General features: G+C 52.2%; 3 protein-coding genes across 3 annotated transcripts; 2 read left to right on the plus strand and 1 right to left on the minus strand.

Annotated features, from left to right (window-relative positions):
- Positions 1-288: 288 nt before the first annotated feature.
- On the plus strand, positions 289-5232 carry USP30 (ubiquitin specific peptidase 30). The gene is made up of 13 exons (XM_081339253.1): positions 289-482; positions 740-849; positions 1057-1239; positions 1631-1734; positions 1927-2025; positions 2291-2333; positions 2413-2507; positions 2704-2763; positions 2849-2935; positions 3101-3181; positions 3652-3835; positions 3933-4041; positions 4327-5232. Exons 1-13 carry the CDS (start codon positions 397-399, stop codon positions 4589-4591), a joined length of 1506 nt encoding a protein of 501 aa, XP_081195379.1. The 5' UTR covers positions 289-396; the 3' UTR covers positions 4592-5232.
- Positions 5233-5379: 147 nt separating this feature from the next.
- On the minus strand, positions 5380-7829 carry ALKBH2 (alkB homolog 2, alpha-ketoglutarate dependent dioxygenase; the record flags this gene model as incomplete). The annotated part of the gene is made up of 4 exons (XM_081338836.1): positions 5380-6358; positions 6487-6685; positions 6855-7277; positions 7712-7829. 4 exons carry the CDS (start codon positions 7827-7829, stop codon positions 6058-6060), a joined length of 1041 nt encoding a protein of 346 aa, XP_081194962.1. The 3' UTR covers positions 5380-6057.
- Positions 7830-8226: 397 nt separating this feature from the next.
- On the plus strand, positions 8227-12057 carry UNG (uracil DNA glycosylase). The gene is made up of 6 exons (XM_081339417.1): positions 8227-8537; positions 8983-9078; positions 9456-9553; positions 9689-9777; positions 10292-10470; positions 10892-12057. The coding sequence occupies exons 1-6, from the start codon at positions 8250-8252 to the stop codon at positions 11030-11032; spliced, it is 891 nt and encodes a 296-aa protein (XP_081195543.1). The 5' UTR covers positions 8227-8249; the 3' UTR covers positions 11033-12057.
- Positions 12058-13264: the final 1207 nt, after the last annotated feature.

Here is a 13264-nt window from a genome sequence, read left to right on the forward strand (position 1 = left end):
CTGATGTTTTAGTAAGTTCCCGCTGGACTGAGAGCGCTTACTCCCATGTAGAACTGAATCTACCCTCTTTAAAGCTTTAAAATTGCTTTGGTGCAATTAAGAAAACATCTAGAATGCTGTTTTTCTCCCTCTGCCGCCTCCTCCTGTTATCTTTCAGAGAAGTTGCTCCGCGGAATCTTTTTTTCGTCTGCGGAACTCTGTTTTCTCAGCACCCGGGGCAGGATGGGAGTCATAGGGCGTAGAACTCCTTAGCAACCGAGGGGGCGGAGACCCCGTTGCTACGAGACCCTCGGGCAGGAGCTCGACCCGGCGGCTTCCGCTCCTTCCGGAAAGTCTTCCCCGTGCGACCCGCTCCCGCGCTTTCGGTTCCGTCCGCGGGGCGCAGCGAGGCCGGCAATGCCGCTGAGCCGCTTCGGCGCGCTGGAAACGGAGCGGGCGGCGGCGGCGCTGCGGCGGCTTCTTCGGGCCGGGGGCTCGGCCAGGTTCGGCCGCGAGCGGAGCGGGTCCCCACGAGCGCCTGCGGGGGGGAGCGGAGGGACGCCACCGGCGGGACGATCCCCTGCGCCCGGCGGATCTCTGCGGGCGGCTGGGCCGAGGGGCTTCCGTGGGTCGGAATGGCAGCCGCCCCCGTGGGAAGGGACTGCAGGTCCCAGAAGGCGCGCCGGCTCGGAAGCCGGCTCGGGGGCTGCTCGGCCTCCCGCCCGGAGGGGCTCCTTTCATGTCCCCTTCCTCTTCCTAGGGCCAGGATGGTGAGGAGCTGGGGGGTCATCGCTGGGGTGGCCGTCGTCTTTGCCGCCGGCCTCTACGTCCTCTGGGGCCCCATGGCCGAGAGGAAACGGCGCAGGAAAGGTGAGGGGCGCCCACCTGGGACGGCAGCCAGGTGGGAACTGAAGCGTCTGCCAGCCAACAACATCCAGGCTCGGAAGGCACCGGGGACCCACGTTCATCCTGGAGCTGCAGGGATTCTCTTCTTCCGTTGGATTAAGAAGAGAAGCGGCCGAGCCTCCTACAAGGCTAATCCATGGCGTTAATCTTTCTCCCTCCCCGCCCCAACAGGGCTGGTGCCCGGGCTGCTCAACCTGGGCAACACGTGCTTCATGAACTCCCTTCTCCAAGGGCTGTCGGCGTGTCCTACCCTCATTCAGTGGCTGGAAGGATTCGCAGGTCAGGACTCGGCTGGCCAAAGCAAGAAGGCTGGGCAGCAGTCCCTGTCGCTGACCTTGCTTCGCTTGCTGAAAGGTAGGAGGTGCCTGTCATTTTAACTTTTGACTCCTTGTTCTGTTCATTGGATTACCTGGCAAATGGACACAGCGCTTTTTATGATACAAAGGAGGAAACGGCGATGTAGTGGTAGGACACAGTTCTAGAAATGGTGATATTGGCAACGCAAGAGGACACGTTCCGTCTGAAATTTGTAGAAAACTAAATGCAAATTCCGCCATTTGACAATGTCAGGGCAGGCAAGTGCATGCTAACAGCACTGGTGTCAAGGTTTTCCACTCTTTAGACTGTTCCGAAGCATATGAGTGTAAAGCATTTTCTTTAGAATCAGAGGCTCCAGGACTGGGAGGGGAATAAGTTCGCTTTTCTGGAGTCTGCATTAACTTTTTGGGCCATTTGTTGCTTTCAGCTTTATCCTGCCAAGAGACACCGGAGGACGACCTCTTGGATGCAAGTTGCTTGTTGGAGGTTTTAAGGCTGTACCGCTGGCAGATCTCCTCTTTTGAAGAGCAGGTAGTGATCGGAAAGAAGTAAGGTGTCATCTATTGCTCAGCTTCTCAGAATCTATACATAGATGGTCTGATCTATGATATTGGGCATATAAAAACAGGAGCAAGAATTACCTTCTCCCCTGTTCATTGCAGTCATTTTTCCTGCTGTTGTTGACCTGCCATTTTAAACTCCCGTCACTTCTTTTTTTGCTAGGATGCTCACGAACTGTTCCATGTTCTGACTTCTTCACTAGAAGAAGAACGAGATGGTCAGAGCCAGATTCCACATTTATTTGATGTGCATTCACTGGAGGTGAGTGAAAGAATAGCTAAGGATTACAACTAGAATTAGGAATCAAGATACATTTAGGCCAATCGCCTGTCCTCTACTTGCCTGGGAATTCGCCATCTTGAAGTTTTCAGGATTTTTCAGTAGCGTACATAGGGCTGGGCACGGGTGAATTTTATCTTTCTTTACATTCTTTAAATCTCCAAAACAAATAATTCAAATAATCAAAACTCTTGATATTTCTGGCTTATTTTCATAATACCCTTTATTTGTTGTTTTTCCTACTTAGGAGCCGGAAATACCTCAAGAACAAATATGCTGCCGGACAAAAGGTTAAAGAAAAAAAAAGCTTTAACAGGGTTGGCAGATTTATTACACAACAGATTATGGCACAAGAGTTGTATTTTGTAGGTCCGCATTATCCTTTGCCAAATCGTTGGAAAAGTCAGCATCCTTTTCATGGGAGACTGACAAGTAACATGGTTTGCAAGCACTGCAAGCAACAGGTACATAAGAAAAATAAGTGCAGGTTTTTGGATCCATTGTGTAGACATATGTGATCATTCTGGGATCCACCAGAATGGAAGAGTTGCCGTGAAACTCTGACTTGGGCAGGGCAACGGAGGTGCTTCTCCATCCTTGCCTGTCTGCCGGGAGGTGGGACAATGTTCAGATGGAGTCCAGTGCTTCTTTCTCTTCCAGAGTCCCCTCAGATACGACACCTTTGACAGCCTTTCCTTGAGCATCCCGGCCACTGTGTGGGTAGGTCCATTTCCTTGGAGGCCCAGAACCATGCTTTAGGAATCTGCTGGAGTTCTGACCTTTGCTTGACTTTCCCTGTCCGCAGGGCCATCCCTTGACGCTGGATCACTGTCTTCGCCACTTCATCTCCTCTGAGTCGGTCAAGGATGTCGTATGTGACAACTGTACCAAAGTAGGTCTTCTGCTTGGGATCACGTGGTGATCTGTTCTGTATTTCACCCACCAATTTGCAAATAGGTGTAAAAGTAGGGTCCTCCAATCCCCATTCCTTTGTGAATCGTGTCTTGGACACACCTGACCCCTGAACATCTTTGATTTTTTTTCCCTCTTCTCCAAGATTCAGGCCAAAGGGACAAAGGGCCTCCAAATTATGGAGCACCAGAGAACAACTTTTGTTAAGCAGTTAAAATTAGGAAAGGTAAGAACTGGGGCATTGGAACTGTTGGGGAGGGGCAAGGGACCCTCTCTCTCGCTAAGCATACTGCAAACTGCAGAGCAAAAACTGTTCTGTCTCATTCCGTGACAGCAAACGTTAGAGGTGGAAGATAGTCATGAGGGGTAGGTGGCTTCCTATGGCAGATTGGCAAGACCAGCATTCAGGCCCTTTTTGAAGATGAAGCTACTGTCTGTGAGAGGCTAAATTCCCAATTCACGTTTATTTTTCTCTGCGAGCACCATCCACCTGTAGTGTGCAGAGGATCAACCAGTATCGCAGGCTGACTTGTGAAACCACTGAGAAATTTGACACTGGTTCTGCGTGGCCCCAGGAATGTCCTAAGAGCTAGGGGTTCCCATTTGGGGAAACCCTGGGCTTGTGTTTCCGCTACATTGCACATGGGAATGTGTCGTCCTGCCACCAACAGCCCCATTTCCCTCTTGCCTTTCTAGCTCCCTCAGTGTCTCTGCATCCACCTGCAACGGTTGAGTTGGTCCAGCCACGGCTTGCCCCTGAAGCGGAATGAGCACGTGCAGTTCAGCGAGTTCCTCATCATGGATCTGTACAAGCAGCACTTCCCCACCCATAAATCCAGCCCCAGAGGGGGTCTGCAGGCAGAGCCAGGCGCCGGGGAAGGTAGGCATCGCGGACAGGAGCCCTGCCTGCTCGCCTGCATTGGGGATCTTTAGACATCCAGCGTCCGCTTGCTTTTTTTTTGTTTCGTTTTTTACAGGCATGGAACTAGCCGGGAACAGCAAACCCATTCTCAGCAACGGCACATACTACACCCCGTGGCTGCCTCCCTCTATCGGTTTTCCTTGCATGGCTGTTCCTGGCTGTGGGTAAGTGAGAACAGGGTGGGCTGCTGCTGGACTTCCTCAGAGACGAGAGCAGCCTGTAAAATACTATCTGTCTGCTGAGCCTGTCTATTAAACGCAGGAGTATTGGTTGAGCCTGTCTGGACTCAGCCCTGCCATAATGGTTCTAGAGGCAGCTCAGCTGCTGTCCCATGAATTTAGGCAATTGCTAGAAAGAGCAGAGTTTGCTAGCTTCTCTTCCGAGCTCAAAACGGAGAGGGGAGGATGGATGTGGAGTGGACGCCCCTGCCTCTCTTTTCCCTTTGGCAGTTCCCCCCTGTACGTGTACCGCTTAATGGCTGTGGTGGTCCACCATGGGGACATGCACTCGGGGCACTTTGTGACCTTCCGCCGTTCTCCATCATCTTCCCGGACACTGCCCTCCGCCGGCAGCCAGTGGCTCTGGGTTTCCGACGACGTGGTACGCAAGAGCACCTTGCAGGAGGTCCTGTCCTCGAGCGCCTACCTGCTCTTTTACGAGCGCATCACCTCCAGGCTGCAGCCTCCCAGCCGAGAGTTCCAAGCTGAGGAATGATGGAGGAGAGCAGGCCAGGCGTGCAGGAGTCGCTGCTCTACTCTGGGGCAAGAAGACACCGGGAGGTTTCTGCCCTGGACGCCCCAGGATGCAGTGGAGAGGGTGCCTCCCAACAGGAGCCGGTGGACCGCCCAAGGATGTGGTTTTCCTCCATCTCAGAAAAATGTGCTCCAGAATACTTTCCGTTCCAGGAATTTCAAGTAGAGACCTCTTAGGTTCTCCTCCCTTGTGACGTTCACCTCCGCTTCCTTTGTGGTGATTGATTTACTGCCAGTCTTTTCACATTTCACACCTGTAGCAGATTCAGTCAGACGACAACCTGCCGTGTCCGGAGGGGAGGGTGGAAAATTCCTTTTAAGTGCCTTGAACGTATTTTAATTAGCGAGACGGTGCTCTGGAATTCCGGGGGAGGCCAGCGGAGCAGAGGAAGCCTGGATCTCTGGTTGGGCCTGAAGCTGCTTCCCAGAAAGGAGGGTGGGATCTTTGTTCTGATGAGTCTGTTGTAATTACGTCAGATTTCTTACCGGGCTCTCCTTCAGCAAAAGGAGGAGCCCTCTTTCCTATAACTTGCTAATTCTGCCACCAGAATCTGCCGGTTTAAAATATTTTGTACATAATAAAATAGCTGCTAAAATTCCAAATGTGTTTAGACCCACATCTGGCTTGGTCTATGTGAGAGAAACCCTTTTCTCATCTTCCTGCACCAGCTCCTGTGGACTCAAAGCCATATGACAAGTGTGCTAATGACGCAACTTGACTGATGACAAAGACAGAGCTTTTCTCCCATAGAAAACAAATGATAACTATTTATTTCAGGGTATGTAAACAAGACACAAAGCAGTAGAGTTTGTGGACCTCTGGCAGGCTGCTGCTTGCAGAGCTTGCTGGAATAGGAATGAGTGGAGCAAAGCACAACAAATAGGCCCTGGGAATACACAGGCCCCTCCTTAGCTCCAAGCTGGGCGGGGGTTCCCCAGCTAGAAACAGGCCTGCATTTCGAGGGGCCTCGGCATAGAGACGCTTTCCTTGGCTTAAGACAGTAATGTCTCCCCACTGGTTAGAGAAGCGCCGTGGATCTTGATCAGCTCCTTAAGCAGCAAGCAGATTGACTGCAGTGTTCCCAACACCTGAAGCCTGGTTTGTTCAGTTAACCCTATTTTCTTGTTTCACAGGATACATTGTGCCACAGGCCAGGTTCACACAGCCGTCCAGGATAAACTGGCTGGCTGATTAACGAGTGAATCCAAGGCAAACCACAGCCACAAATACAGTTTGGTTAGAGACACATACACACCCTGCGTATCCAGGGGCTGCATCAGGTTGTGCAAGCAGAGCCTGTGATTAAAACAGCCCAGTTTTGAGTCCAGGTAGGTTTCAAGAATAGGGAGCTGTAAACCCATGCTGCAGCCTGTGTGAAATAAGGTTCCTTCAAGCACCCAAAAGGGCAGGCGCTCTGTTCCTGGGGGCTAAAGAGTCCTAATTTTCCGAAAGGTCAGATTGATTCTGGGCGCCAACACTTTCTTGCGGCTGGGCAGGCTGTGGTACCAGTAGCAATTGGTGGGGAAGTTCATCACCAACAGACTGCCGTGGTCCAACTGCAACTTGACTGGTGCGATTCGTCGGGAGGGGCTTTTGCCCCGAGAAGCCCTATGGCGGAAGATGAAGTCCCTGCGGGCACCGAAGGACAGAGAGGCAATGGGGCTGCGAGGAAGCAGCTCCCTCTCGTCATCTCTATGCTCTCCGATGTGGTCGTGGCCATCTTTATACCTGCAGAGGCACAAGGAAGACCTCGGATTCGTCTGCTGAGCAATGCAGCAGGGCAGCTGGAAACACCCCAAGCCCCGTGTGTCCGATGGATGGCGTTTCCTGCTGTCTGAAACACCCTGGGGAATTACCTGTTTATCAAAACAAAGTTGAAGGTGTGCCCAGTGGCCAGCTGGACACGGTCCCTGATGCGATTCAGAACTGGAATCCAGGGCTTGGGAGAAAAGGTGACACCAGAGTAAGTGTAGGTGAGCCCAGCATCCCCGTAGGTCACCTGCTTCCTTGGGATGTCGTGCCATTTCCCAAAGACGCGCAGCTTGGTGAATTCACCTGTTTGGGGAAAAAGCAGAACTGCCGATTCTGCTGCAAATAACGATTAGCGTTCACAAATCCCCGAGGCTTGTCAGGAGGAGGGAGAAGCGGCTTCTGCGGCCCCCTTCCAAGCCCAGAGCAAGAAAGAGAGCAGGGGTTATTTCCTGCTGCCACCAGCTGCCTTCACCTTCAAAGTACTCCACCTCCTTCTCCAGCTGCCGGAAGGCCTCGTCCGCCTGGGCTCTGCCGTAGAGGACGGTGTAGTCACAGCTGAGCCCCTCGGCCCGGATTTCCTTCCACAGCCCGCCCGGCAAGCGGGGCGCCTCTCGCTCGGCCCTCTCCGCCTCCTCCGGGCCGCCTTGCCGGGCAGGGCCCGCCTCCCCCTCCGGGGCCCTGGGCCCCGGGGCGGAGGCAGGGCGTGCCGGGAGAAGGAATTTCTCCGTGGCTGACTTCGGGCAAAGGAAGAGGGGCGGCGGGAGGGCCCCGGGGCCTCTTTGCAGGGCTCCCCTGCAGCAGCTCCTTCGCCTGCCGGCCCAGGACCGACCACGGGAGGAGCAATCCCGGCAATAACGGCCAAGGCCCCCCGCTAAGGCTCCCCCCCCCGGACCGGCTCCTCAGGGCCGCTAAGGCTGGGGAAAAACCTTGCTCCCCAGGCGCCCCCTGCCTCTTAATCCGGGGGGGGGGAGCGGGCAGGCAGGAAAGGGGCCTTCGAGGAGGAGAAGCAGCCGCCGCCGGAAAGCCCGCTCGCCGCTTCGATTTTGCTCCGGGGCTCTTCCTGGTCGCGGCAGCGCGCGTGCGCGGATTGAACAGGCGCGGGGGGGGGGAGGCGCTCCTTGGCCGCGCGTGCCCAGCAGTTTCGCGGCAATTTTTGTCGGGGAAGATTCCAGCGCTCCGCCGCGGCCGCCGCTCCCGACCTGCAGCGTCCCGTTGCCCCTGCGAGCGGTGCCACCATGATCGGGCAGAAGTCCCTGTTCTCCTTTTTCACGTCGGCGCCCGGCAAGAAGAGGACTCGCTCTCCGGAGTCAGACGCGGCAACTGAGGTACTTTCCTTTTTTGGGGGGGGAGTTATTGCGAAGAACGTTATTAATAACATTAACGCCATCAGCGCTTTATTAATAGAGCGGGAAGCAGTCTGGCGGTTTGGCGGGAAGGAGCGGGGCATGTTTTCACCTACCACGTTTTCGCTAGTCAAGACAAAAGCTGCGCTCTGAGGGGCCGACCAATGAGAAACCTCCGAAGGCTCTCGGCGGGAGGGACGCTGGCGGCCGCTTACGGTCACGTGATCTGGTGAACCAATGAGAATTCACGCTTTAGCAATCCAAGAGAGGGGCGGATCTTAGGTCGAAAGTTTGCCCCCGATTGGTCGCGAGGGTAACCCCCTTCTACCCGCAATCCAATTAAAGGACGAGGCGGGCCAAGGAAAAAAAAGGAAACAATGGGCGTAGGCCAATAGGAAGGCGAAGGGGCGGTGTCTTCAGGCTAATTTGCTTGGGTGGGATGCTAGCTTTGTTTTTCCCGCGAAATGTGCACGTTTCTGCGTGGCCGGAAGTGCCGGAGAGGCGGCTGCGGTTGCTTTGCCTCCATGGCAGCTTCCTGGGGCGTTTGGTCGTCTCCCCGCTGCCTCCTCCCTGCTTCCCCGCTCCTGACCCGCTCCTTTTCCTTCTTGCAGGCCGCCAAAAGATCGAAGGTTGATGGCTGCTGCCCGCAATCTCCCCCGCTTAGCCCGGAACAGGTGGAGCGCATCCGCAAAAACAAGGAGGCGGCGCTGCAAAAGCTCGCAGCCCGCACCGCCAGCTACATTCCCGCGGAGCTGGGTCAGAGCTGGAGGGTCTCCCTGGCCAAAGAGTTCTCCAAACCGTACTTTGCTCAGGTGGGCGAGAAGCCAGGATTTTTGCGAAGGGATCAGGTCCCCCCATCCCCGTTTCCTTGGCTTTGAGGTCTTAGTCCAGCTAATTAAAGAGAGGGGTGAAATTTAGCCTGTTCCTGCTGATACAAGGTTAGACAAGTGCTTTTAGCTCAGCAGTCCATCCTCAAAGGCTACTACCCCACTGGGTCAGGTGCTTTTTAAAGTTGGTTTGTAGACCTTTGTTTAATGAGTTCTGAATGCTTTAAGAGCCGTGTTTTGTTTTGATAAAATCTGAGATGACTGTTTGGGTATGACACAGAAATTCATTTCCAGCAGAATTTGGGATGAGAGTACTGAACACCATCGGGGGACAAAGACTGTATCAGTGCACGTTATGGAATGCCATGTCTCCATAGTTTGTTATGACCTTTAGTTGAGCTCTAAGTAAATTTTTCTTCCCTTTATATAGCTGATGGCATTTGTTGCTGAAGAGCGCAAACGCTGTACAGTTTATCCACCCCAGCATCAGGTCTTCACTTGGACCCAGCTGTGTGACATCCATGATGTGAGTCGACAGGTTATGATTAGTTTGTGTTTATCATCTTGTTCCTTTAAGAGTGGGTGGTGTTATCTTTGTTTGGGTCTTTACCCTTGGCTATTAGCTGGGTTCACCTGACACAGGTAACCATTGTGATTTTTTTTCAGTCATTCATGTTTAAGCAAACCCTGCCTTAATGCAATTCGGCTTTGTAAATCATAATGCCTGTCACCCTGACTAGTCTCTCTCTATTTTATGTAATGCCATTTGCTGCTTTTTTGGAATACTACTAAGAAAGAAAGAATTTTCTGTCATTAAATAGAAGCATAAATCTAGACAAAAATTATCTGAGAACAGGAATAATGGATGTGGAGTGTTTGAAAGTTTTCGGCTTTTGCTTTCAGGTGAAAGTGGTTATTTTGGGCCAAGATCCATATCACGGGCCCAATCAAGCTCATGGCCTCTGCTTCAGCGTCCAGAGACCGGTTCCCCCTCCACCCAGGTAAGATCAGCTGTGGCCACTTAGTTCTGTCAGGTTGAGGGGTGTCATGTTGTTGTAGCATTCTTTGGGACAGTTGACTGTTGAGTCTATATTGTGTGAAAACATAGAGCGTCTGAGACTTATTTTTCTTTGTAGCCTGGAAAATATGTACAAAGAGCTTGTTGCGGATATAGAAGGCTTTTCTCATCCTGGCCATGGAGATTTGACTGGATGGGCTAAACAAGGTGACCCAATGCCATTTTCCCCCCCATTGCTTTCATGCTTTTGATTGTGCTGCATTCATGCTTCAATTGCTAGAGTTCCCCAGCCTTTGTGACCAATCTGAAAACTGAAGGTCACATATCCAGACTGGTTGAGGTGTCTCCCCTAAATAGGTATTGTTTCTAACCTCTCATAATCATGTTTCTCACGTTTCTCATCAAGCAACACAAGTAATCAAATCAGCTGCGATCTTTCAAACTAGGCTTGTAGCAAAACCTATAATAGTGAACAAAAAAAATGCAATTATCTTATTGAGGGACTGTAATTGAAGTTGTACAAAATTATCCTTGAAAGCCATGTTTTCTCGTTAACTGGGAATGGAAATAGGTCTCAGTCCACCCTTCTGTCCCATCAACTTTGGATGGGCATATAAAGTGACATTGATTATCCAGCTTTGGTGGGAGCAAAAATGACTTTATTCCAGGACTCTTACTAATGGCATCCTTTTTTCTTTTCCTTTCCTTTCTAACAATACAGGCGTGCTGCTGCTTAATGCTGTCCTCACAGTCCGAGCTCATCAAGCCAATTCCCACCGAGAGAGGGGCTGGGAGCAGTTCACAGACGCCGTGGTCGCCTGGCTGAACGAGAACCTGGACGGCCTGGTTTTCATGCTGTGGGGAGCGTATGCTCAGAAGAAGGGCAGCTGCATCGACAGGGTAGGTGGGCTTTTGGCAGCACCACTGTTTGCATGCAACTTTAAAAGGGGATTTGGGGGAGCTACCCACGCTTAGCCCTCCTGCCGTTCGCTTGCAGTAAATGATGAAGCTAACCGTGCTTTGCTCCTTACCGTGGTGGGAGAGCCCAGGGAGCTTCCAAATGAGGATTAAAAGAAACCAAACCTTTGCACGGTGCATGATGAGTCTAGCCAGTGAAACTATTCAGTTTTTTAAAAAACCAACCCACTTTCTAACTCAGTAGATGTAGAAACGTGGCTGCTTGTAGGATCTCTCTGCTTAATTCTGGCCACGGTATGATGGGATACTTCGGGCTCCGCTAACCTTTTACTCTATGCCCTTAAGTCCCTCCGATTCTTCACTTGTGGGGCTGGGCAGTCTTAACGCCTCTGGCTTCTTGCAGAAACGGCATCACATCCTCCAGACAGCACATCCCTCGCCCCTCTCGGTGCACAGGGGGTTCTTTGGCTGTAAGCATTTCTCCAAAACGAATGAATTCCTGAAGAAATCCGGGAAGCCGCTGATCGACTGGAAGGCCCTGTAAGGATCCCGCATCTGTCTGGAGACCAAGAGACCAGCCCTTTTGTCCCCGTCACGCTGCAGAAATATTCTTGGAAGCTGATCTAAACTATTCTTTTCACTTTTAATTCAGGGGCAGTCTGAGTCAAGGTGCTTAACTCCAAGTACCTATACAGTATATATATATATATTAGTTTTGGAGCAAACGGAGATGGGGAAAGGAGCCCTGCCCTGTTTTCCTTTGAATTCTTTATATCACGATCAAGAGCGCCCTGCCAATCTGTCCTTTGCAATGAGGGCCTCGGGGGTTTTTGTTCTTCATTTCTCTCTCTCACGCTTCTCAAAGGAAAACGGAGACATTGGCAGCCAGCAGGAGCTCATTCAACAGGCTGCTTATTTCATCCAAGCTGATGCCTTATCTTAATTATCTCAGCTTGTCTTTTTTCTATCTGCCAACAATTTAAGACTTTCAAGAGGTGCTATGAAAAATAGTTTTTAGTATTTTGACTTGCAGGAAGCGGACCAACGATCCGAAAGTATTTAAAAGTATTGCCAGAATTCTGTGGGAAATGTTACTTAAGTAATATGGAAAGGAGAGCTGCAGTTGGTCAAAAATTACAGACTGAAAATTTTCTAGGAAACTAGCTTGCGTTCGGATGAGGGCTAACCGGCCTGCGAGGCATCGCACTTGGGTTGCAATTGATCCCTCTGTGCGGAAAGCAGGTTCTGGTGCCAGCCTCAGGTATTTCCCTTCTGCCAAGCTCAGGTGCCTTTTTGACGCTGCCCTAGCCCAGGTGTGGCAGTGGGCAAAGGTTCGCTTACAGGTTATTGCTATAGGAGCTGTTGCTGAACTCCCATCAAGTTCTGTTTGTGAGAAGAAGCCTTTGGCTTTGTTGTTCTATGCAAAATGCATAGGGAGAACTTCCAGCTGGTATATTTAAATACCAATTTAAGACTTTTTTAAAAAAAAATCTTTCCTGTAACACTAGTTCCCTATGTTGACTTGTTCCAAAGTTTTCAAATAAATGTTTCTGATGTTTCTGATATTTACTTGAAGCCCATGGTGCCCATCTTTGAAAGATTACTTCCCTTAAATGGCGTTGTAGGGAAATGTTCCTTTGCATATGCTGGTTTTTGGGGGGGCGGGGGGGGCGCAAGGACACTGCCAGACCTGCCCAGGGGGGGGGGGGTTGGCCTTGCAGCGGGCAGGGCTGCCAGGAGAGGGATGCCCAATGGCAGGGAGGGTACTGGGATGGAGAGGGGGGGGCGGGCTCTCGGAGCTTTTAAGCACTGGGAAGGGGCCAGGTGCGCTCTTGGCTGTCCCCGTAAGGGGGGAGGGGGGGGCGTTAGGGCCGCGTAGGATGGACTTTGCAGTACTTGCAGTATGGGTCTTTCACCCAGAGGCCGCATTCGGCCCCAGCACTCCTGCGTTTCCAAATGCCCTCGGAGGCTCCCGGCTGCGCTCCTCCGCGCGGGGACCTCGGGCTGCTCCGGGGAGGGGAGGGGCGGTGCCAGGCGATCGCGAGAAGCCCGCTGGCTGCCGTGGAGCCGGGCTGTCCCGCCCCGCCCGCCGCCCTTAACCCGGCCCTGCTCTGAGCGGCCGCTCTGCCTCGGAAGGAAGCGGGGCTGGCCGAGCAGGCGGGCCCGAGGCTGGGCTTCCTGGAGCTTCTGCCCAGGCGAGCCCCGTCCACGGCGCCCGCGCCTCGCTCGGCTGCGCTTTGGAATAATGCAAAAACGGTGCACCGGCACACGAGGACGGTTCCCTTCAAACTCTACATAAACGTGTGTGTGTGTGTGTGTGTGTTGTTTGTTTGCAAGGGAAAAGGTAATCTTACGCACAGTACGGTTTTTATTTTGTTTCAACTTATCTTTGCCAGCAGCAAAAGCATCTTTGGGAGATGCTAGAAGTAGTTGTTGTTTACAACTTTTAGAGCTACGTGTGGTATCCAGTAACCTTCCGAGGTGTCCAGCAGTTGTCCGTTTTTATACTGGAGAGTGAACTTTGCCCCAGTTAAAGTCAAACTGCCCTATTCGGCAGACGGCAGGATGCCACGGAGCCGTGCCACTTGGCACCGGCCGCTCCGGCCTCCCAGCCAAGAAAGAAATTTCCATGCAAACGCAACACAAGGGCGTGATCTTCTTTCAGACCGGGAAGCGCTGAATTCGGGTGTGCTCAGTTTTGAGTGGATTTAAGGTTGAGATGTAAGTAGCACAAAAGCCAAAATATTTATTAGGTGGTGCACCGGCAAAGAAAGAA

This window comes from Vipera berus, assembly GCF_964194415.1.
Source record: "Vipera berus genome assembly, chromosome: 14".
NCBI lineage: Eukaryota > Metazoa > Chordata > Lepidosauria > Squamata > Viperidae > Vipera > Vipera berus.